A 26,009-nucleotide genomic window follows, 5' to 3' on the forward strand; every position below is an offset into this window, starting at 1 on the left:
TCTTGCAACATAGGCAAGAAAGTGTGATGGTTAGAACTCTTCTGGGTTAAAAAAGGTGAAGAACAATCTTATGCTTTCATATTAAAATTAAATCTTAAAAAGTTTCCTAATAATGCCAACTTAAAACTCAGATTCCTAGAAAAATATTCCAAACCTCTTCTGTTCTAAGTTGTCATGATAGTGAAAAAAAATTTCAGATAATCTAAAATCCTCTGCTTCCCTAGGGACAAATTAAATTCCTTTGATTTAAAAGACAGCAACAAAATCTACAGCGTGCTCTGAAAGGTTTACACCTCTCCACGTAACTTTCTTACATGCCTTATAAGCCTGAAGAGATGTTTAAGAATATTTGAGACTTACCACCACCTTCCCTCCTGGTCCCTGGCTTCGGACAGTTACACCCATCCACTGGTCTTCTTTACTTTCCTTCTCTGGGTCAGCTGTGGATCACCACAAAACAGTTCCACATATTACAATTAAAAACAATAAAACAAACATTTTTTGCAACATTTTCAGCAGTTTTACATAGTACCTTAAATAGTCTTTAGGTGGCACTGTTTATACATGTTGTCACTGAAAGTCTTAACCAGCAATCAACATTAGTTTTATCACAGATCTTTGTTGTTTTAATGCAGCTTTAGTAATTAAACCAAGATTTATGCATCTTCAAAAAAAACAGGTAAGAGCGATTGGAAATATATTTAAAGTTTCTAAAATGTAACTTTTTAGATCACATCCAGTTATAAAGACTCTCATGACCTGCGGTTTGATAAGCCAGCACTGTCCAACTGGCAGCCCACAGGCTGCATGGTTAAGTTACAATCCCAGGACTCTTGCTCAGCCACAACTCTCCTTATCAGCTCATTTGTAACAGGAGCTCCATGCACCCCTTCTGCCTCCAGCTTCCCCAGGCCACTTAGAAATTGGACAGCCCTGTGGCCCCATGCAGTTGCTTCAGTTTAAAACAAAAATAGGAGAGAGCTTACTTTTCTCATCAAACATGACACGTGTGCAATATGTCTCTGATATAATGTCACACCTATATAATCCTCCAGTTCTGTTAGCTTGCTGGGCTGGGAAAGCTTTCTCCCGAGGTGCTCCAACCAGCAACCTGTTGACAAAGAAATACAGTTAATGGACTTCTGTGGATAACTTGAGAAAAGGAATCAAGGGTAGAAGAGTAAAAGGACTGGGCAAACAGGCAGAGGAGATGGGAAGGGAGGGCAGGGACTGAAGTAGTCCTTTGCATAATTGTGACAGTGATCAGTGCATGGGCATATGGGACCGCAGGTGCACAGTGCAGTCTGTGTTAATGGGATAAGAGTGAGGCAAGTGTAAAAGTGTGTTTTTGGCAGGTCACAAGATGGGCTGTTGTGGGGGGGGCGTGTGTGTGTGTGTGCGCGCGCGCATGCGCATGTGTCACAGAGAGTACCTTTAACAATGGATACAGGTATATAGTTTTGGTTCATTGCTTTACAGATTCCCCCTCAACCTTCTCAAGCATTAATAAAAATATTAGGTAACAGCTACTTGTACTTCTGCTGCTCTGCACATACCAGCTACTAGCAATCAAGCTGTTTCAGAATAGACCTGAGCATCCCCTGGACAGGCAATGTGAGACAGTAGAGTTAGACAACCACTTAGCACCAGTCTACAGCACCTATATTCCCTACTTCCTCAGCAGCGTATTTGGGCTGTGTAGGCTCACAAACAAAGGAGAATCTCAAACCATTTTACATAAATGATTGCTGAACAGTGTCATATAATCTTACTACATTATGAACAGACTCTAGTAAAACAGGTTTAGACTAGACAGATGTTGGTACATTCTAGAATGCAGTTTCCAGCAGTGCCAAAAGACATCATAACAAGTGGTGGAATTAATCCAAACTAAAGCACTACAAGCCTGCCCTATAAAGCACACCAGACTGAGATAACCAAACACTGTTTGGGGTTCTGCAGACTGGTCATTAGAAAGAGGCTGAGGATTATTCAAACAGACTAGATATTTTCCATTCCTAATAAATGCTCAATTAATTTTTTGTTCAATAAATCAAGCACAACATATAAAGAGCAGGTCAGACATAACGCTGCATAAATAACCATAGTGAGAAGAAGTATGCTACTGAATAGGTCATATGCAGTGAGGGGAATTTCATCTTAACTGAGGCAACCCACATAAATTAGACTGTATATTCCTGTGAAGAACATTGCAGAATATTTGAGAGCATCATTATGGGCTTATTTTTACCTCAAGTCACCATGTACTGCTACTTATTCATTTTATTAATAATTTTTTTTAATCTATGAAAACATAGTAGTTTTTTCCTGCAGCCACGCACGTTCTGGAATCTAATTTGATGGTGATCAAAACCACTTCCTCACAAAGAACCAGAATAAAAGTTGGGAGGGGTTGTTAAAAAACCCCCCACAAATGTTCTCATCTCAAAATGTCTTTCCTGCCAATATAAACAAAGAGCTTATTGTGAAAGAGACTGGAGAATGAGCTCTTAATTTTTTCTGATTGTAAAAGCTGACTTGCCTTTTATTAAAATCTCTTCTTCAATGAATAAAGCTGTGGCTAAACCATTCAAACCCAAATGCCTGAAGTTAAGATCTTAAAATGTAGCCTGATTTCCAAAGCTCATGAGTCGATGGGAGCTAGACACCAGTATTTGCCACAGAGATTCAAAGAGACAGGCTTCTATTTTACATGCCGCTACTGGTTTATCATGTCATAAAACCACAAAATATGCTTATGGCAACCATCCTGTATATTAGCCTCTCCTGGAAATTTAGCTTTGTGCAATTTCCATGACACATACATACAAAAGGAACCTCACATGAGAGAAAACTACAGATTAACAGAGGGTTGCAGAAGCAGGCATACAATATTGTATTAGTCTAGCTTTCAAGGTCTAGCCTAACCTATAAAGTTTTATTGGCACAGCTATGTCAGAGATGTAAAAAGATGCCAGCAAAAGTAGACACAGCCCAGATAAAAGGAGTGGGTTTTGTGTGTGTTTGTTTTAAGCTTTGCATATGCTATTCAAGGAGGCAGCGGAGTAAGGCCAGCACAGAAAACCCATTCTGTCTGTATATGCCATGTCTTCACCAATGGAGCTCTGCTGGCAAACAGCTATGAGTGTGGCTGAGTGCACAGCTATAGGACAGTGGCTCCATAGTGCAGAAAAGCCCTGTGTTCATTAGCTTAATTATGCATTGTACTACTGCTAACTAGGGCTGTGCAAAGCTTCAGTTGCTGATTCAATTGCGGGGAGACCAATAAAACAAATCAGGAGACCAATAAAAAGGTCCAAATTGATTCAAAGCGCTCCAGATTGATTTGGAAAAGACTGGGAGAGCTTTAGAGAGATTCCGGCAGTGCCCACTCACCGCCGCAGGGAGCTGGACCTGGACTCCATGCCAGTAAGTAGGGGGCGGCGGCTGAATCTCCGAATCAGATTCAGCCGAATCGATTCAGGGCAATGATTCTAATTACTGAATTGAGTCACCAAATTAGCCAAATCCAAATCAAATACTAGCCCCTTCACACAGACCTACTGCTGACCTTTCTCCCAGCCAAGTAACAAAACTATTAAATGAACTTCTAATAACAGGAGGCTAACTAGGTTGTCATTGGTGAAAATTGAGGTCTTTAAGGATTGTGAGCTCAGTGGACATACAATTTGCTTTATGTTAAAAATATATGAAAGGCTGCCTCATTATGTGCTTGCAGCCACAGCTCATTAAGACTCACCACCACACTGAAATTTGTTCTATACAGCCACAATCAGAGACAAACATTGGTTGTCTGTAGAGTGCTATATCACTCACTGAATATGTGGAATGGCAAAACTCTAAATGACTGTTCAGGAACATAGAGTGGCCCATGGACCATGCATTTTAAAAAGTGTGTGCTTATAAAAGGGGAAAAATAGCTTTTCAGACCTTATTTGATGATTCAGGTATGTCTATGTTTGCTACTAGTTAATGAACATCATTCATTCAAGTCTGATGAACAGATGAAGGGAAGTAACCTAGTTCATAAAATCTAGTCCAAAATTCTTTTAAAAACATATACACCAGCAACAGCTTTCCATTAACAGCCAATATGAAATATTAACAGGGAATTTATTTAGTCCTAAATTCTTATTTGCTTTGTACAGTAATGCCTCAGAAATTCAACAAGTGACTGTGATAGATCTGGATTATATGCTTTCAGAATCCTTACCAAACTAATGGAAACAGTGGCAATGCAGTAAGAAATGGTAGCAGTATCAACTTAAAATTAATTTTCCTCCAGTTTTACCCATTTAAATACACTAATCATTTGTACACAAAAAGCTGCAGTTTAGAAGAAATTATTGAACTAAAAGAGATGCTTCTGAAAAGCGTTTTGGTTTATCTTGCTTCCCACCACTTTATACTTTCATCAACCTTCATTGCTAGTTTACACTTTCATCCTGAGAATGGCCTGGCACTTTCCAAGAGACTATACAAAAAGCTGTCAAAATATTTCTGATCAGAGAAATAAATTTCATTAATTCAGTATAGTATCTTTTGTCCAAAACATTAAATTGGGCAAAAGGAAATTAAAAAGGAAAAATCCAGTTAGCATAACTGGAAAGAGCATCCTGTTCTTAAAAAGCAACACCTTTTAGTTAATTTAGCATTGATTTACAATATTATACAGGCCAAAAATGGTAATCAAGATAGAAGGTATCACTTCACTGCATCTCACTGTGCACTCAGTCTTAAGGTTCATTGCCTTCAGAAACTTTGCCAAAGCATTTAAATATCCAAAGAAATCAGACAGCCCTTGAATACAGGTAAGAAAATATGGTGAGCATAACTGTAAATGCTACTTGTCTTAATCTTGAAGATTTTACCCCACAAGCCCAGAAGACATCCTATATTTGCCATGCTTTCGCTAGAAGTGAATGGAGCACATTAATCACGTCAGCCTTCTGATCGCTGCACAGACTGGAACAGGAATCACTTAAAGTGTTTCCTGGGTAACAAGCCATTAGCCATGTCCATAAATAAGTTAAATAAAGCTGTCAGTAGTGTGAACACTTTTCAGTTCTGCTTTCATTAAGCCTAAACATCCCGTTTCACGTCGTTATTGTGGGATAACACTGCTGCCACTGTAGATATTATGCTTTCTTCTCCTTTACAAAAAACAAAAACAAAAAAAACTGCAGCATAATCCCAAAGCGATTAACTAGGAAAATGGTTAAACAAAGTACCCTAATGCAGGAGTGCTTAGGTCTCAGTCCGTGGCACTGTGTCATCCAGCCCATGGGGCTCCCCACAGATCTGGAAATTTAGTAGTGGGGGAGCAGTGGTATCACTCTCCTGCTGCCAGATGTTCAGACCCATGGGGAGTCCCAGGCCCTGCACACTGGATTAGGGGCCTGATTCCAGCCTGCAGGGCTCAGCAAGGACATTGCCAGGCCTCAAAGCCCAACCCCAGTGTACAGGGGCCACACCAAACCCCAAGGCCTAATTCTGATTTGAGGAAGACAGGAGGGGGCACTACCAGGCCCCTGGGGCCCAATTCCTGCAAGCAGGGCAGTGGGGGAGGTGCCAGGCCTCAGGTCCTGATTCTACCGTGCAGGGCTTAATCCAGCCTGTGGATCAGCCCTGGGCCACTCAGCTGACCTGTGGGATCAAAAGGTTGAACGCCACTGCTCTTAATGGGTAACATTTTTTTTATTTGAGCAGAGACATCAGCTCCTGCACCCTCTCACCAGTGCTTCCACTGCTTGGCTCTCAAATGGCTCGGTTCCATTGACGGCAATGAAGGGGTAGTCCACAGAACTTAATTTGAACACATCTGTTACACAAACATATCCCCATTTTCACTGGTCACAGCTCTTACTTTTGTTTCAAATTAGATTTTTAGCTTTCCTAGACAGAAATCTTTTCTAGCACTGCACATTGTTTCTGTTTGGGATGTTTCGGCAAGAACGGGTCTTTGTACCCTAAGGGCTGGTCCACGTTAGCTCATTTGTCTGTTACTGCTTCCAGCTCAGGCGACTCATCATTCTGGCTCATGCTTTTAGTACTGATGCTCCCAAGCTCAAACCTCCTTCTCACCCAAAACCGACCTTTGCAACAACAGCAATACTACAAAGAAGGCATTTATGAACAATTCAACAAAGAAAAGGCCCTTGCAGTTGCAACAGCTCATAAGTAGGAAAATGTCATAGTTCACATAAGTCAAGTGGGAAATGTTCTATATAGTGGCCAGTTCTCTTCTCAGTAAAGTTGATGAGGGTTAGTTGTTGACTTCAATGTGAATGGGATTAGGCCCTATTGTCTTCCAACCTGCCAAAAATAAACCATCATTAAATTCTCCAGTTAAGAATTATCCCCTTATAAAGGTCTTGACAGGTTTTATTTGGCCTAAAAACACACAGCATTCAACCGTGACTAAACTGGTCTGTACAACAAAAAAAGTTGCCCTGTTGCAGAGGCCACGTCTGCTGTATGAATGGAGTCATCACCTCAAGATAATGAAAACAACGCACCAAAATGTGTTTCACAGGGTAAAAACCCTTGATGTATTAGTGTAACTCCTGTGAACATAAATAGAGGTTATATGGCATATCATCTAGAAATTAAGCTTTGCCAGATCCCTCAAAAATCTAGCTGGTAATTATGTGGCTGCAGAACCAATTTTTGATGTGTTCTGTTCAGTTTGTAGGTTACCGATAGCTCTATCAATATGCAACTCCAGATGTGTCTTTTCAAATTAACAACAAAATTGCTTCCCAGATAGACAATTAATCTCCCTTCCTCAATCCCTGGTGTTTAAAGGATTAACAATTTCATTTCACTAGATCAGCTCTTAAAAAAAAGAGCAGATTATACCATGGGGGATGGTAAAAGAAATGAGAAGCAATAGAAGGGGCAGGGCAAGTACTACAAAACCAAGCTATGGAGCGCAAGCTAATGACTGTTTTGGTATTCCATGCCCAAAGATGGCATATGGAAAACAAGTGCTTATCTTTCACATACATCAAAAGAGTCTATTTCACATGGATCCTAATACCTTTTGACAGATCATTACCTTAATAGATGGAAATGAGACCTGCTAACCTAACTGAAGCATATTTTATACTTAAAGAGATAAAGTACTTTTGCACAAAACCATTTTTGGGCATATAACAATCATCTATTGTTACAGAGGCTCTACTTAAAATACATTTTCCATTACTTACGTATAGTACTCTAACTTTGGAGTAGGATAACCAGTGCTAAAGCTCTCCCCTGCTGCAAGTCTCTCCCCCTCACTGGGGTGGGCAGACCATGACACAGGAGCAGCAGCTGGAGCCTTTTCTTTGTCCCCAAAACAGGTAAGAATTTCTTCCACCCCCTTCCTCTCAGCACCTTCCTATTTCTTCCTCTCCATGCTCAGCAATACCTCCCCTCCCATTCCCCTCCTGCCCTCTCTACTTACACCTCTGGGCACAGAAAGGGGAGACCTGTTCACTACCAGGGTCCTAGCTGCTCCTGCCCCACTCCAGTTGGTACTGCAGGGAGCAGCTGCATGAGGTGGGCTCAGCCAGGGACCGTGGTGTTTGCAAGCAGGTTCTACCTCCCTGCACCTGTGTCCAGGCTGGCAAGGGACACCCAGGAGGACCAGGCAGGGAGATCAGGCAGAGGGGGAACCTGCCCAGTGACCACTGCTACTGTCCCCAGGTGTGCCCAGCTCTGCACACAGCTCCTCCTCACAGCCTCTACTAGTGTAGGGCAGGAGCAGATCTGGGTTTCCCCTATCCCCGAGTCAGCCAGGGACTGCGGCAGCAGCAGACAGGTCTCCCTTTCCTATGCCCAGAGACCTAACTAGGAAGGGGGAGGAATGTGGGGGAAGGAGGAAAAAGGAAGTGCCAAAGGGCAGGGAGGTAGGAATTCTTACCTGTTCTGGAGACTTAAAATCCCTAACTGCTGCTCTCATGATGTGATCACAGTTCCATAGGGGGCTCGGGCACCCAAGGCTGCAGGGAAGTGGAGCTACCAAGCTACACTGTGGAGACTGGGCTGCGACTGTACCACCACACCCCACTCTGGATTTGTCCCTGGATACGTCTACAAAAGCTGTAGTCATACCACTGACTGCAGTGCAGATATATTCTGTGTATGGCTGCTCACCAGCAAGCTGGCCCTTTCTGTGTCTTTACCTTTATCAATTTAGAGAAACAAAAAGGCATACCATTTCCCTACTTCATGAAGCTTTACAGGGATTAATAATAAATTATGACGTTTGATATCTTCAGATCACTGATGCTATACCAGACCTAGACTGCCTACTTGCAAAGTAAGGGTGAGCAAGGCAACCTCATTGAAATCTACTGCACAGCATTACTACTATTACTGTACTTATTAAAGAGAAGCTAATGGATTAAGTCAGTCCTGCTACTGAAGGCCATTTTTTCAATGAAAATTATTTCACAAGTTTCATGTTTCACATGTATCAGAAACACATAGGTAAACTCATTTTCATTAACTAGAACATCCTGAGAAGTCTGAACACTTCTTTTTGCATCAGCTTTTTTCAGTACTCTAAAACAGGCACCTCTTTTTGATGCCTCAAAATAAAAGTGAAATACCCAAGCCACATTATTTACCTAGTTTTCTGAAATATGTGCCTAGAACAGTAGTAGCTAGAATATGGAAATGGATTAGCTGGATTCCCCTCCTGCTCCCCCTCAGTTATAATGGGTACATACTATTCATTATAACAAAATCCAGAGGAGCTTTAAATACATCTTAGGATGAATATCTTCTTTCACAGGACTAACAGAATTAGCTTAAGACTATAATCAAAATGGTAAACCATTAAGTATGTGAGAAACAAAGTAAGTAGACAGATGGCATGTCTACACGAGACACTTGCTGCAAGTAGACTAAGTAGCTGTGCAGTATTGTAAATGTCTAGGCATCTATACATATGCCCCATTACTAAACCAAAGTAGTAAACTAATTTACTCAACAGCAGGACAATACTTGTATTTACAAGTACTATCCCTCTACAGAGTAAAAAAACTCCACAGCAGTGCAGATGCAGATGCTCAAGGGGCTGGCTGGGACATGAGGGTGCTTCACTGTAGAGGGATGCTTGCCAGCTAGCCACACACTGAAGCACCCTCATGCCCTAGCCAGCCCCTCCACAACACACTGAGCGGGGCGAGGGAAAAGGGAGGGGGGGGAAACAGCCACAGGCTGTCAGACTGTTCCCCTGGGCTCCTTGCCAACCAGGGGTGCTCTGCCCCAGGTCAGATAATGTGGGGCCCCTACAGGACACGTTTAGCAATCCGGTGCTTGCAGCAGAGGAAAAAGCTGATTTCTTCAACGAGTTCTTTGCCTCCATATTTCTGAGCAGGGACTGGGACAACTCCCCCACTAGGAGTACGGACAGACAGAAGGGGACATGATGCCATCCCTAGGGTCAGGGACAATCTAGTTAGGGAACTTTTGGAGGGGCTGGACATGTTTAAATCAGCAGGTCTGGATGCTCTTCATCCAAGGGTACTGAGGGAACTGGCAGAGGTCATAGCAGGGCCCCTGGCACAGCTGTAAGAGCGCTCATGGTGCTCCTGCCAGGTCCCAGAGGACTGGAAAGGGCCAATGTGGTCCCCATTTACAAGAAGGGGAGAAAGGAGGACCCATGTAACTATAGGCCAATTAGTCTCACCTCAATCTTTGGGAAAACCTTTGAGAAAATTATCAAGGAGCACATCTGTGGGGGCCCAGCATGGGAGGTAATGCTCAGGGTCAACCAACACAAGATCACTGCACACAGATCCTGCCTGACTAACCTTGTTTTTTTTTTATGACCAGGTCACCAAGTCCTTGGACACAGGTGTTGAGGTGGATGTCATCTACCTGAACTAAAAGAAGGCCTTTGATACCGTTTCAAAACCCATTCTCATGAAAGAACTAGGCGACTGAGGCATTGATACCTACACAGTCAGATGGGTTGCAAATTGGCTTGATGGTTGCACCCAGAAAGTGGTGGTGGATGGGTCATTTTCAACCCAAAGGGACGTGGGCAGTGGAGTTCCCCAGGGCTCGGTCCTTGGGCCTGTGCTATTCAACATCTTTCGCGGTGACTTCAAGGTGGGCGTGGAAAGTACGCTGTCCAGATTCATTGATGACACAAAGATATAGGGGGAAGTGGGCACACTGGAGAGGAGGGACAGAATCCAACCAGATCCAGGCAGGTTACAGAGGAGGGTGGATGAGAATAGGATGGAATTCAACGCAGACAAGTACAAGGTGCTGCATCTAGGGAGAAGGAACCAGCAACACACGTATAGGCTGGGGAACACCCTTCTTGTTAACACAGTGGCAAAAAGGCATCTTAAAGTCATTGTTGACTCCAGGATGAACATGAGCCACCAATGTGAGGAAGCAGTCAGTAGGGCTAACCTCACCTTGTTGTGCATCTACAGATGCATCACAAGCAGGTCCAGGGAGGTGATCCTTCCCCTCTATGCGACACTGGTCAAGCCACAGTTGGAGTACTGCATCCAGTTCTGGGCGCCACACTTCAAGAGGGATGTGGCTAAACGTGAGAGGATCTAGAGAAGGGCCACTCGCATCATGGGGGGACAGCAGGCCAGGCCCTACAAAGATTGATTGAAGGGCCTGAATCTATTCAGCCTCCACAAGAGAAGCCTGAGAGGGGATCTCGTGGCCATCTATAAACTCACCAGGGGGGACCAGCAGAAAATAGGTGAGGCTCTGTTCCCCCAGGCACCACCTGGAATAACAAGGAATAATGGCCACAGATTGATTGAGAGTTCGTTCAGGCTTGATATCAGGAGGCACTACTTTATGGTTAGGGCTACCAGGCTCTGGAATGGGCTCCCAAGGGAGGTGATGTTCTCCCCTACCTTGGGGGTCTTCAAGAGGAGGTTGGATAGATATCTGGCTGGGGCATTATAATCCCAGCACTTATTCCTGTCCGGGGGGGGGAGAGGAGGGGGTCAGACTTGATGACCTGTTCACGTCCCTTCTGACCCTAGAAACTATGAAACTGAAACTATGAAACTGAGTTTTGGCAAGCCATCGTGGGCCGCATAACAGGCAAGGACAGATAGATAAATTTTTTAAGTTTTTTAGGGGCTTCGCAGGCCAGATAAAATGACCCGGTAGGCCACATCCGGCCCACAGGCCGCATTTTGCCCACCCCGGCCTAGAGTGAGAAATTCACCTGAACAATACCAGCAGCCTTGAAAATTTAATTTGTCTTTCCAGTTAAGCAACATTCACAATGATGCCAAAACTCACAACCACAAGTATCATAGAGAAGTTGGGCAAAGTCAGTGAGGCTAGCCAGCAGCTCATGTGTAGGCCAAAATTCTCAACCAAGGGGCACAGAACCCTGGGTACCTCGAGGGCCTTTCTGGGCTGCTGTGGGGGTGCCATGAAATGTTAGCACTGTGAATCATGCCTGCACCCCTAACAAGACAAACATGATTTCAAATGAGAGCCCATAATGTTAACAGCATTCTGACCTGTCATGGTCTGAGTTCTTTGCATTAGAAAAATTGCTGTATTATTTTTACACTAAAGGTGCACCAATGCATTGGTCAGATATTGGATCAACACCATTATAAAGAAAATTGATTGTATTGGAAATTGGCCTGATGTGGACAATAATTTGTCTGAAAAATGCCTGTGCAGGCGTGCAGCCACAGTGCAGCACATAGGCAGTGAAGGGCACAGCCCAGCAGCTTGGAGAGCTTCATGCAGCCCATAAATCTGGTGTGGTGAAAGGGGCCAGGGGAGGGAAGGGATCGGGGTGGGGGGAGCAGATCAAGGCCCCCGCAGTACAGGAGGAGTGGGGCTGGAGCAAGCACAGCCCAGCTGGAGCAGGATGGGTGTGGGAGAGACCCCTGGTTCCTCTGGGGGGTGCAGGTCCTGCCACTGCACGCCCCTTGTCCAAGAAACACTGGTCTGGCACTCGCCTGCTTGTCTGGTGGCTCCCGCTGCTGCTCCCATCACTCATCCAGGAGGGCATGGCGGGGGAAAATGTGTCCCCCTCATTCTGCGCAGGGTGGGGCAGGCTGGGGTGGGGTCCCACCCTGCACACATCCAGATGTTTTCCTTTTTTTGCTGAAGGTCAGGATTTAAGAATCTGTGTACTCAGATACCATCTAAACCACAATTTATTCAAATAAACTTAATTCAGACAGTCCCCTCACTTAGGTGACCACTCCATTAAGATATTTTTATTAGTACAACATGTTGCTCAAAAAGGAGTTACATATTTGCTTAGAGCACCCAAACAACCCTCTTTTAATCCATGCAACCATTCAGCATATCTTTAAGGAAATAAACTGAGCTATGACATCCATGGACATCTCCCTCCTTCTCCATACATGTACAAGATATTACATGAGAAGGAATGGACAAACTGTGAGGAGTTCAAGGTTTTCCAGTTGTGAAAACAACTTGTGTTTGTTTCAAAAAGTAGCTAGAATCTGAGAGTTTAAAATGAAGAAACTTAAATTTACTTTCTTCTACCAAGCTATATAATCTATACTTCATTTTTTATCACCCTCCCCCACACCAAATGCATAAATTCTTTCCTTGCTCTCTTTTCACAGTCTCACTTAAGCAGAGCATGACAATAATGCTGGAACTCAAATAGACTTTTCCTATAACATTCTTGTAGGCTGAAAGATAGGCAAAAACTAATGTACCCCTTACTAGTTAGTGCAACTTTGCTTGATCTCTGCTGACAATAGGCAACAGAGCTCATTATCCTCTTGCTACTTATGGAGAAAAAAAAAAATGGAGAAAAGAAAAAGGAGAGAAGCTGAATGTTACCCAGCATTCTGTGACCAAATCTTATCATTAAGTTTCCTACTGACCAGCCCGACTTGTATGAACATAAATCGATCTTGGGCTTTGAAAGTTCTCTCTTATCCCTTATGCTCATGGTTTATCAGATGCAACTCCCCAACATAGATGAAAAAGATACATATTATTTCTAGCACCACTGAACAAGTGCATTGTGTGTCATCATCTTCAAGGTCTGCTTCTCATATGGAGACCGAGGCCCATACCAAATAAATATTAAATTTTAGAATTTAATTCTAGATTGAGGAATTGAATAAGGAAAAGCCAGTGAGCAATTTTAATTATATGCCCCTGGAAAAACAGGATCCACAGCCAATAGATTTAACTAGTACAAAACTTCAGCAGTGGGTATGAAAGAATGGGAAAACAACATTAAAATAGTTACAATTTTTATACAGAACACTTAAAATGTAAACAACACTGTGAAAAGGGGAACCACACAGTCAATGATGAGATCCCTTTCAGCAGCACTTGCACATTTTGGTTGTCCCTGAAATTTACACTTTCCTTCCAGTGCATACCTTCGATCCTCTGAATCATGGGGTGTACATGCAAACAGTCTAGTCGGATGCCTGACGAATCTGTTTGTGGGTGACAAGCCCAATTCCAAGTGTATAGTATGCTGCACCCATTATCAGACGTTCTCAGAGGAGATTCTGCACACTCCTCCCATCTTTATATGCTGATGTTGAACAACTTCACATCCATTTTTGCACACATTGTGGTACCGCCATAGAGGGACCCCACTTTCTAGAGCTGTCTTGAATCTTGCTATACAAAATATTCTTGGGGATATGGTCTCCTCTCATTCTCCTGACATAGCCAATCTGTCACAGTCTCCTCCTCTTGAGTGGTTTCTGTCCTTTATGTTCCAGTACCTCCGTTTGGTATTCTGTCTTCCCACTTTATTTTCAGGATCTTATGCAGACATTTCATGTGCATATGCTACTATGCACATCTCAAAAACTCAAGCAATTCACATCACTTTGCAAGCGTAATGAGTCATTCAAAAGTTATTTTCAGCCTGACTGCTCTGCATTTACAAGATGCTCTTCATGAACCTAATTATCAGAGATACCAAGCACCCAAAACTCCAGATTAAGTCTGCAAGAACTGCAGGCATTCTGCCCCTAGGGACAGCAGACTGAGGGAAGATATAGTGCTTAAGTCAGCAGCAGCAGGTCAATCATTTTATTAACAGAAAACCCTGGGACTCGAACTCCAGCACAGTGTAGAAGGAAGGAAGGAAGGAAAGAAAGCAAATAGATGAGCATAGTGATTACCCTGAAGCTACTTAGCCATCTCCTAAAATGGAGAACGCAAGTTCTACATACTGTACTAAGACAAGGACTTTTTCATCCTGTGAATTCTTGATAATGGAGACCCCCATCCCTTCTATTCACAGCCATAACATCCCTGTACGAACTGTGATATTAGTTTCCCATGTAAGCAATTATTAGGGAAATAACATACTTTTAGACGTGATTTAATTTAAAGGGAAAATGGAAGAGCAAATGCCATGCAAAGAGTCTATGCTACATGGATCACCAGTTAGTACTCTGCAAAATGCAATTTTTAAAACCTGTGCTTCAAGGTTTTTACAGTAGACTCTGGATACTACACAAGGTTAGGTTCTGCCATCTCCCCCCTTCACTCAACCTGTGAAGCTGTGCAACACCAGTCATTTGCCACAGCTTTTTTCTCAAAGGGTGCTGCTTCTCCAATCAGCTGTGCGGGACAGCTGATGTGCTCTAGCTGAGTGGAAAAGCAGTTTGTTTTGAAGTAAAAGCCTCAACAATCAGATGAGAAGCTCTTCCTTAATTCAGCAACCCACTACCAATTATCCAGATGCTTTGCAAGCTGCTTATGAACTACTAAGAACCCCAAGCCTTGTAGAAGCATGTCCTCTTCCCATTCAAATTTACAGAGAATACTTCTGACATATTCATTAAAATAAAATGGCATTGCTGGACTTGTTAAAAAAAGAAAAAAAAAAAAATCATCAGTGATATAGATTGGTCCTTGAAAGAGGACCCAAAGATGCATTGCTCTCATTTCTCAAGTGCAAAGGGATATTCTTCTTAAGAATACCCACAAGGCTGAAAGGTACAGAAATGCTCTGCACACAATATACAGGTCAAGATATCTGTCTGTGTCTCTTTTGTTTTCATTTTTATAAGCTTTAGAGGTGTGAAAAAGATTCAGGTACACAATCATTTAGAAGTGATAAAATACAATGCACTGAAACAACATTAATTTAAATGAATCTAGGTTCTTTTTTTTTCTAGGTTGGATTCTTATGCAACTGCAGAACAGGAGGTTGCCTACATATGTCTGTAGTTTTTCTAAGTATGGATTATTTCTTAGAAATAAATATGTGCATCATTCAAAAATGCAGCATATTATACTAGAGGTTTTTAAGACCTGGCTAGACAAAGCCTTGGCTGGGAAGATCTAGTTGTGGATAGTCCTGCTTTGAGCATGCCTTTGGGACTAGATGAGCTCCTGAGGTCTCTTCCAAGCCTAAATTTTCTGCTATTCTAATATGCTGTCCCAGGAGCCGCGGTAACGCAGGACACTTACCTGCAGCCCAGGACGAAAGCCATGCAGAGCAGGAAGAGGAACCCATGCGGCTTGTTAGCCACCTCTTCGTACAGCTGTGGCCGGCCGGTGACGTCAGACACCAGCCGGCAGAGTTAAAAACGGTGGTCACCGCTCCGGAGGGAGCAGATAGCCTGGAGACCAGGCTGCAGCCGGTGCCAGCAGCAGAGCAGGCTCCGCAGGCAAGCCCCCAAAGATCCAGTGAGTCAGAGAGGCTGGTAGCCAAGGAGGGAGGCACTGTGACCAGGATATTGGCCGATCTCCAGAGAAGCGATGGGCTGACCAAGCAAGGGAAGACAGGAGCAATCCTGGGAGCGCGCAGCAGGATCCTGAAGCAAGGTGTTGGGATGGCAAGTGTGGAGGATGCCAAAGAAGGGGCGAAGAGCCAAGGACAACCCGGCAGGAGGGTAATCGGGGTGGGATCGCCACCAGGACCTTTGACATTTGATGGAGGGCTCCAAGACGGGCACTAAGTAGCCGTTAGTGGGGAGTGCCCCTCCCACCCGTAAGGGTCCAGGGATGGGGAGCTGGTGGAGGGTCAGTTACGAGTCGTAGGGACTCCAGCGTCCCTGAGTTAGGGGAACAGAGCCCAGAGGCGTGCACCAAGGTGGGGGCTTGTGGTGAGACTTCAACAGAGGTGACGGCAAAGGTCCCCTCACAGGATAGGGTTAGGGCATACGACACTACAGGGTTAATAGTGTCCCCTGTATTTGGCCCTGAGACCTAGAACAGCAGCCGAGGCCTGCAGGGACAACCACGGGCAACAAGACGGCGATACATCGAAGGTGGCATGAGGGATGGCGGAGCCCCATAAGCAACCATCGGGCCTAGCCCAGGCCACCAAGGGACCCACGAACTAGCCCCACCCACTAGGGACATCAAGTCGTGGCAGGCAAGAACGGGGCTGGCGGCGCAGGAGGAAGAACTACCCTGGCAACGAACAGGCCTGGAAGGGGCGGAGACAACCACAAGGAGATCACAGCTGGCAGCTGGGGAAGGCCCGGTGGTCACATATGCCATGTCATTTTATGTATTTTCTTTCAAAATCTTCCTAAGCATGTTGGCATCTTACTACCCTGTGGCCTATCAAGCACATTACCATTAAATGTTAGTTCTATATCAAAGTACATTTCAATGAAGAAGTTGAAACAATCTCTCCAATTGATGTACATTTTTGCTTACTTCTTTTTAAAAGGACAATTTACCTACTCATTTGCATTCCTTTAACCTTCAGCCCCATGGAGATAGAGGTGTGGAAAAGATTCAGGTACACAATAATTTAGAAGTGATAAAATACAATGCACTGAAGCAACATTAATTTAAATGAATTTAGGTTCTCTTTTTCTTCTAGGTTGGATTCTTATGCAACCGCACTTCCAACTTGATCTTTAAATGTTTAAAAACAAACAATAACCTAAGCCCCAAAACCAATTTTAACAGCCGTTATTCTACGGCAGATCTGGCTACTCCTAGAAGAACTTTCCATTATGAAATTATATTATGGCAATGACAAGCATATTTAGCTAGATCTTAAAAAAGAAAGTTGGATGGTAATACTCTGTAGTTTGTGAAAGATTTACTTCAATAGTAATGCCAGACATCTAATCAATTTGGGAATTTTTCCATTTTATTTTGAGATAGAGTGGTTTACAGATTCAATTTATTATTGCCTGTTTTTTCTGTTTTCTTTATTAAGCTTACAAAGATTAACATTTGTGGGAAGTCAGCCTTCCTGTCCCATTTCTGAATGACAAGCTAATCTGCCCAGTTTAAAATTATAGCACATCCACTGCCCATAGAATTAAAAACTGTTTAGTTATAATTACAATGATTTTCTGCAAGTATCTTTGCCTCAGTTTTCTGATCTGTAAAACAGGAATACTACCACTGTAAATTGCTTTGCAATTTTCAGATAAAGACATTATGCAAATACAAAGCACTTTTACCATAAAGACTGCTTATTACTAAACACACTTCTAACAAACTTAGATAATACAAAAATTGCTCCTTTCTCCCTGATTTGATTGCCCCATTGTGCAGATTTACAACAGTCCCAATTCAGTCTAAGATTCTACACAAATGAGCCAACTGCAGAGAGACACAACCTATTTTACCTAAAGTTTCTAAGGTAGCTTCTTAAAACAAACTATTTGCCGTGCTTCCCAAGCAAAAGAAAGGACATTTATTCTGCCCTAACATCACAAATGGAAGCGACTGGAAGATGGGAATGAATGGGAGCTTATCCACATGCATCGACTACACTCAGGAATTAGACCATTATGTACAATTCCCCCAGCATGTATGCAGATACATCTGTAGAGAGGTGCCATTTAACAATACATTTTGTTCCTGGAAGGAAGTAGAAGCTGTGCTGGTATAAGGCACTTTAACAGCAATCAAGCATCAAAGACAACAAAAAGTCCTTTTTCAGATATGTGGGGAGCCGGAGGAAAAGCAAGGGCAACGTTGGACCCCTGCTAAACCAGATGGGGCAACTGACGCCCAGGAAAAAGCCAACCTATTAAATAGGTACTTTGCGTCAGTCTTTCATCAGTCCCATGGGACACCCATGCCTGCTATGGGACAGGGAGATCCGGGTGATGGGGATCCCCTACCCTCCATAAATGCTGACCTCGTGAAGGAACACCTTGAGAAGCTGGATACCTTCAAGTCAGCCGGCCCTGACAACCTGCACCCCAGGGTACTCAAGGAGCTGGCGAGCGTCATAGCCCAGCCCCTGGCATGGATCTTTGAAAACTCCTCGTGCTCTGTAGTGCCCAAAGACTGGAAGAAGGCCAATGTGGTGCCAATCTTCAAGAAAGGGAGGAGAGTGGATCCGGCTAACTACAGGCCCATTAGCCTGACTTCTATCCTGGGGAAGATCTTAGAAAAGTTTGTTAAGGAGGCCATCCTTGAGGGACTGGCCCAGGCTAACATCCTAAGGGATAGCCAGCACGGGTTTGTTGCAGGTAGGTCTTGTTTGACCAATCTCATTTCCTTCTATGACCAGGTGACCTATCACCTGGACAAGGGAGAAAAGATTGATGTCGTATATCTTGACTTCAAAAAAGCTTTTGATCTGGTATCCCATGATCACCTCTTGGCCAAACTGACCAGTTGTAGCCTTGGCTCCACCACGATCCGCTGGCTGGGAAATTGGCTCCGTGGTCGGACCCAGAGGGTTGTAATTGATGGCAGTCATTCATAGAGGTGCCCTGTGACCAGTGGGGTCCCTCAAGGCTCTGTCCTTGGACCCATACTGGTCAACATCTTCATTAATGATGTGGACATTGGAGGCAGGAGTAGACTGGCCAAGTTCGCCAATAACACCAAACTTTGGGGCAAAGCATCCACGCCAGAAGATAGGCAGGTGATCCAGGCTGACCTGGACAAGCTCAGCAAATGGACAGATGAGAACCTGATGGCGTTTAACACCAAAAAATGCAAGGTTCTCCACCTTGGGAGGAAAAACCTGCAGCACCCTTATAGGCTCGGCAGTGGTACGTTGGATAGCACTACAGAAGGAAGAGACTTGGGGATCATCATTGACCACAAGATGAACATGAGCCTGCAATGCGATGCTGCGGCTAGTAAAGCGACCAAAACGCTGGCTTGCATCCATAGATGCTTCTCAAGCAAGTCCCGGGACATCATTCTCCCCTTGTACTCGGCCTTGGTGAGACCGCAGCTGGAGTACTGCGTCCAATTTTGGGCTCCACAATTCAAAAAGGATGCGGAGAAGCTTGAGAGAGTCCAGAGGAGAGCCACGCGCATGATCAGGGGTCAGGAAAACAGATCTTACGATGATAGGCTGAGAGACATGGGACTCTTTAGCCTGGAAAAGCGCAGGCTCAGGGGTGATCTGATGGCCACCTATAAGTTTATCAAGGGTGACCACCAGGATCTGGGGGAACGTTTGTTCACCAGAGCGCCCCAAGGGATGACGAGGTCGAACAGTCACAAACTCCTGCAAGACCGTTTCAGGCTGGACATAAGGAAGAATTTCTTTACTGTCCAGGCCCCCAAGGTCTGGAACAGTCTGCCAGCGGAGGTGGTTCAAGCACCTACACTGAACACCTTCAAGAGTAAATTGGATGCTTATCTTGCTGGGATCCTATGACCCCAGCTGACTTCCTGCCCTTTGGGCGGGGGGCTGGACTCGATTTCCCGAGGTCCCTTCCAGCCCTGATGTCTACTATGAAATCTATGAAATAAATGGATCTCTAGTAGAAAATGCAGCTTTAACTCATTTAGCTATTTCAGTTTTAAAAAAATCACACCCCTGTGCATAACACATACTAGCACAAAAAAAATTGTACCTTACCTTTTTCCAAATAATTGTTATGCATAATTGAATTTTTCAACAGCTCCTTCCATGTTCAAAATTACCATCACCTCTCCACCACTGTTTCACCATAACCCACAAGCCTTAATAAGGTCTCCCTGTGAGAGAGTGTGTTATGGGTTTGGGGACTCCCACAGATGTGAGACAGGGAAACAGGTGGTGGGCACAGACAGCCATGTGAGAGGGAGGCATGGGTTTGGGTAGGATAATGGTATGAAGGAGGGGGAGGAGGGAAGGAAGTAGAAGGAATAGAGGATTCCCCTGGGTGTGAGGCAAGGGAGTGGCAGTGGACAGAAATTGGAGTAAATATGGTTGGGGAGGAATTTGTTGTTCTTTTATGCTGGTATTGAATGGGTTGGAAAGTGAGGTTGGGTTGGATGGGAGGACACTTTCCTTGATCAGAGGCAAGGGAGCAGAATGGTGGGGTGTGAAGCATAAAGTTTTAATTTGGGGGATGGGGAGAATTTTCCCGTGATGCCTCATCTTATTTAAATATTTAATTCTAATTCCATATTTTTTGTCTTCTACCATACACTACCCTAAGACTCCTTGGGAAGAGGTACATACAATTCTAATAAATAAATACTAATGTCTCTGCAGAGAAATCTAAAAGCATGTTGCCTCTCAAGACCACAGCTGCTGCTTCCGTACGTTTAGGAGATGAAAACTCAGTCTAAGACAGTGATGCTTCCAAATGTAAATAGGAATCATTATGACTATGCCAGATGTAGAATGACCTTTGAACTGTTCCTGTTATAGAAGGATGTCCAAAACTACATGTCACACCTGTCCCAAATCCTTCTACCCTGAAACATAACTGCATACCAGCAAGGTAAGAACTGTTGTGTGCATGTTTATATGCTTCAGATATTTGAACAGCACTTTTTTTAAATTCCTGTATCTCACGTTTTCTACGCATCTTTTTCTACCGACTGTGTCACTCAAAAGCACAGTGTAAGTTTTCTCATACCAGTCAACTAGACTGGGACCACAATTAGTTTGAGAGGCGGTATGCCAGCTAGAACTTTCAGGAATCTGATTCAAAGCAGAACCATTATTCTTAGCTCCGAGTCTCATTTCTGTACTGAAGAGAATTAAAGCAAAACACGCAAATGTCAAGTATGCCACAGTCAGCTTTGGACCTGTGGTTTCAGGTTTCAAACTGAATAGAAAGGGTGGACAAGAGGAGGACAGAAAATTCTTTAGTTCTCCCCATCCTTGGACTTTTCCTGGCAAGTCACATACTTCTGATAAATTTATCCTAACCCATTAGCATCTTGAATTCTCAATCTGGATTGTACCAGATGTTTTTCTTGTTATTAAAATGGATGTCTTAACTATTATGACCCTCTGCACAAAAGAATGACTCATTAATAGCTTTACTGAAGACAAAAGGGCTACATTTTAAGTATAAGACAGGATTGTATGCATGTCTGACTGAATGGCAGGTCTGCCCAACTGTCTGTGCATATCTACAACAGCCTAGCCTAGAAAGGAGCAGCAGTACAGGGGGGTGTTGCTGTTTTTCAGGTCCTCTCCTGCAGCTCCACTCACTTTTATGCATGTTCTTAGATTGGATTAAGTTCAGAGATCTTTATAAACAACTCACTAACCCTGCTATCCAAGAATAGAACAAACTTGTCAAGGAAAATCCTTGTCCTTAACCTGCATATTAAAATGTTAATTTAGTTTAACAAGGACAACTGCCTTCTCCTCCCTCAGTTCAAGGTCCGGCCTTGTTTGCACTATGAACTATTTTTGTTCTGTTCAGGCTGTTCTAATCTCATCTCCAAGTTGACAACATACAAGGTTAAAACTTTAGATCTGATTTCTTTACAGGTTCCAGGACACCTATAATATTCTGCATCATCAAAGCTTACTGGGCTGGCCATATACAACATCCATACTGTTAATTTATATATTGTAACATTATTTACTAATCATGGTTTTGGTATACAGAGCGTCACAAATTCATGCCTTCCAGAAAGGATAAGCAACAGACAAGTGAAGAATAGGAACTTTAAGTCATCTAGATGAAAAGAGCTGTTATATTTTGAAAATGTCTTTGCCAAGGCTTGACATTTCCCAGCTTTTCATGTGCAACAACATCTCAGCTTGCAGAAACAGAGATGCAGCAAAAACACTGTCACTGTTCCAAACACAAAACCTAATGAAACTAATTAGTGCTTCCAAAGATGTCCATTACAGCTTACTGAGACTTTTACAAATGAATAAATATAGAGGCTATCACTGCATCTTGGGTTTTTTTAGCCATTCCACAAGTGCATTTATCATTATTCCAGGGAGTTACCACCAGTTTCATAAGGTAGTCATAAGCCTGTCTAACTGGTGGCCTACAAGCCACATACAGCCTGCAAGGGGTTAAGCTACAGCCAAAGCAATAAGGGGGACAGCAACTGCAGCTGGGAGCTCCAGGATCCCTTTCCCTCGTTCAGGGAAGCTACTGCTTCCTGCTCCTACACCAAGGGACAGGGCAGTGGAGAAGAAAGGGACTATGCTGCACAGTGTTAGGCAGGGGTGTCCACAAGGGCCCATGACTCACCCTGGTGCAGTCCACGCAGTGTAGACCCTGACTGCTTTGAAATTGGACAGCCCTGAGCTACTGCGATTCCATCAAAGTTGATGAGATAGTGTTAACATAAGCAGGTACTATATTTGACCAGCAGCCTCCAGGTACTTAAAGAAAAGGACAGAACAAAAAATAAAACACGTGTGTGCATTTTCCAGTAGTAAAGCACCAGTTCAATAACCTTTAATTGTAGTTGCTGTCTTAGCTTATTTTTGAAAGCTGTCGCTTGAAGTCGAGGCTATTTACTATCTTGCAGACCATAGGCCAAATCCTTCAGCACTTACCCCAGCAAACTCCCACTGAAATCAGAAGACAAAGGAATAAACTGTTCTTCTAGTCAGGCCTCATAGCTAACAATAACATTTCATGCAAGTCATGCATCCAGCATAGTCTTGATGAAGAATCTGAGCCATCCATAAGATACAGTAAAATGGCCTGAAAACTGCTGGCATCACCAGGAAAAATCTGGAGGAGGAGAAGCTACTACGCTAATGCAGACTGTCATCAAGCTTTCTTGTGCGACTTCACCTTCATTTGCTAGTATGGCTATGTTGGCTAGAGGTGCGATACGATTTGCAATGGACTCAGCTACACTTGCAAAAACCTCTAAAAAAAAAAAAAAAAATGACACAGTTAAAACTAGCAAAACTGTGCTTTAGCTGCTATAGCTTGCTTTATTCATGGAAGACTGGAAAACATTCACAAGCAAAAGAACAGTTTTGATGGTGTGAAGTGCACTCACAATAGACATGGTCTGGTAGCATGACATACTGGCAGAGGCTTCCAAGTACAGGCCAAAGTCTATACAAAGAAGCCTTGCCAGCCTGTGTTGGTTAGGAGTATAAAAACAAAACATGAGCCCTAGATGACATAGATATACTGACCCCCATGCATACATACACAAGCACACATGGATACACTATTTATACTGTGCCAGCTTATGTTGTGTAAGGTAGTAGTTTAGTTACAACAAAAGTATTCTTTGGGACCGTCTAAGCTCCATCTCCACCAGAGGGCCTTGCTGACATACCCTTATGCAGGAAAGCCTCCCTAGTGCAGGACAGTCCTGGGAGTGCTTTACTTGTGCTGTATTTCTATAGCTTACTGGATAAACTGGGCACTAGCGTAGGCATAATAGGAATGTTCATGAAGAGACTTCATTCTGTGCTGTGACACACTTCTTACAGTATGTGCTTTATGTTTTCAACTCTCTGCCACAGATGACTCAGTTAACTCATACCAGGAGTCAGGGAGAAAGAGCTCCTTATCTCTCCTTACTCCCTTGACCGTGGCAACTCCATATTCCTCTTCTTCACAGAGGATAACAAATCAAACCCTGTTTAACTCTTCGACCCCTCATAACGATATAAATGACCTTCCCATTTTAAACTTCTAAATCTTCCAAATCAGTTCTTCCAAATACTAAAACGTAGGGATCTTATATCTAAACTACTATAACCTCATCCTCTCCAGCCTCCCCAACACTCACCTTGCCCTTCCAAACTGTCCAGAATGCAACCGCAAACTGATCTAGTTTCACAGATGAAATAGTGAAAATGAATCATCTGGATTGGATTCACAGGTATAGGGTCTACAAAGAAAACAGGAAGGTCGTCAAAGGAAGCATCCTGAAGAGGAGACAATCCACCAAAGAAATGAGGGGAAAACAAGAGTCATCCAGAGAAGAAGGATAAAAGAATCAGGACAGCAGAATCTGGTAATTACTCTCAGTAAAACTTTTGTAATACTGCTGTCCCAACTGCAACATTTATAAAAGAGGCTAGAAGACAAAGGGCAAAGCCACATTTTTGGAACTCATAGACAAAGTAAAAGCTAGCAGAAATGTTAAGATGTAGAAAGGTGCAGTTAGATAGATGCAGTGGAATTCACAAACATACCCAAGATCTGACCTACACTTCAAAAGTTTTGTTGACAAAAGTTCCTTTAATAAAACCACTTCTCAGGACAATAAAAGCCCTCCCCCTCACAGAGCTGCCAGCCTAGAAAAACTGTACAAACACTGCAGTATCAGCAACCATAAAATCTAGGCATCTCTCCACATGAAACACCTCTTATGCCAGGAACAAGGAATAAGAGGAATCAGTCCAAGTGCCAAAGTAGCCCATGCTCCAATAACACAGTGTTGGTAGCTGCAAACAGAAAAATATCCTCATAGAAAAACCTTCTAGCATGGACATAGCCCAAGCAAGTTAGGTATCTGAATTTTCCCCTCTATCATCAGAGCTAAACTGTCATCCAGGTCTTCAGTATCCTGAAATTTGAACACTACAACTTCCTTCTCACCTGCCTTGAAAAATACCCATTTAGCTCCTTAAAGCCATTCAAATAGGGACTACCATAATAAGTAAAAATATACACGTGCTCAAGTGCTTGTAGGACCAGTGGTCTAACTCAGGGGTGTCAAACACCAGAGCCAGGTCATCCAGCCCACAGACTTTTGCCCTGACTCTGGTTGTGATGGGGGGGCTTTCCTGCAGCAGCAGCCACCAAGAGCCCGGGTGAAACCTGCGGTGCTGGAGGCCCAGAAGTACTGCAGCTTGCTCCTACAGCAACAGCCAAAAGCTGCAATGTCGGGCTGTGCTTCTTTCTCTGTGTAGTACTGCTAGGGATCCAGCACAACAGCTCTTGCCCAGGTGCTTGGCTGCTACTGTGAGAACAAGTTGCAGCATGCTGCTGGGGCTCCAGAGCAGCTACTCTCCCTGGCTTGGCTGCAGAGCACCCAGGCAAGAGCAGCAGTACTGCAGGAAGAAGCCTGTCACCATGTCTTGTTCTTGCAGCAGCAGCAGCCAAGCCTAGGACCCCAGGCCTCTCCTCTATGATCCTAAACTGCCTGGAACAGGCACCATGTACATTAGATCTGGCATAGGGTAGAGTTGGGGGGTGGGGGAAGGATGCTCGATCAGGCCCATGGATTGGTCCTGCATCACTCATCTGTCCCCATGAGCTGGATAAGTTTGATACCCCAGTCTAAGTCACAAAATTAAATCTCTAATGGTGTTAACTGGTATGAACTAAAGGACTAGAAGTGAACTGCTGCATGACTGAATTCAGTTTCCTGCTGCTCCTGCATGTCTTTCATAAATTGGTCATAAACTGATCAAACTCCATCTTAAAGCTAGTTAGATTTTTTTGGTTGCCCACTCCTACTGGAAAACTGTAAGAGAATCTCATTTGCTTAATGGATAAAGTCTTCCTTCTAATTTCCAGTCTAAATTTATCCATGGCCTGTTTATAGCCATTTGTTCTTGTGCCAACATTGTCCTTTCACTTGAGCCGCTATTCTCTTTTTCCTGGCATCTACCTTGGTGTACTAAGAGGGAAATCACATACTCCTTTAACCTTTGTTCTGCCAGACTAACTACTAAACCAGGCATTTTGTCTCCCTTGAATGATATACACTCCATTCCCCTGATCGACCCCACAGCCTTCCCTGCATCAGTTCCACTTCGAGTTTGTATTTCTTCAACATGAGCAATCAGCATTTCAGATGAGAACTTACCAGTCCCTTGTACAGTCATTATTACTAGTTTCCAATCCTTATTGGAAACACCTCCCCTGATCTGTCTT

At 43.6% G+C, this 26,009-nt stretch overlaps 1 protein-coding gene across 2 annotated transcripts in view; it reads right to left on the reverse strand.

Moving 5' to 3' along the window:
• The window catches only part of ITGA6 (integrin subunit alpha 6), a 66,118-nt gene that overhangs the window by 36,732 nt on the left and 3,377 nt on the right, over window positions 1-26,009 (reverse strand). For both annotated transcript variants that reach the window (XM_090045469.1, XM_090045471.1), the window contains exons 2-3: window positions 987-1,111; window positions 361-440 (exon numbers count right to left, since the gene is read on the reverse strand). In XM_090045469.1, coding sequence (XP_089901595.1) covers window positions 361-440; window positions 987-1,111 — 205 coding nt within the window. The remainder of the gene's footprint in view (window positions 1-360; window positions 441-986; window positions 1,112-26,009) is intronic.

This window comes from Crocodylus siamensis, chromosome 4 (genome assembly GCF_052110815.1).
Source record: "Crocodylus siamensis isolate JL-2025a chromosome 4, ASM5211081v1, whole genome shotgun sequence".
NCBI lineage: Eukaryota > Metazoa > Chordata > Crocodylia > Crocodylidae > Crocodylus > Crocodylus siamensis.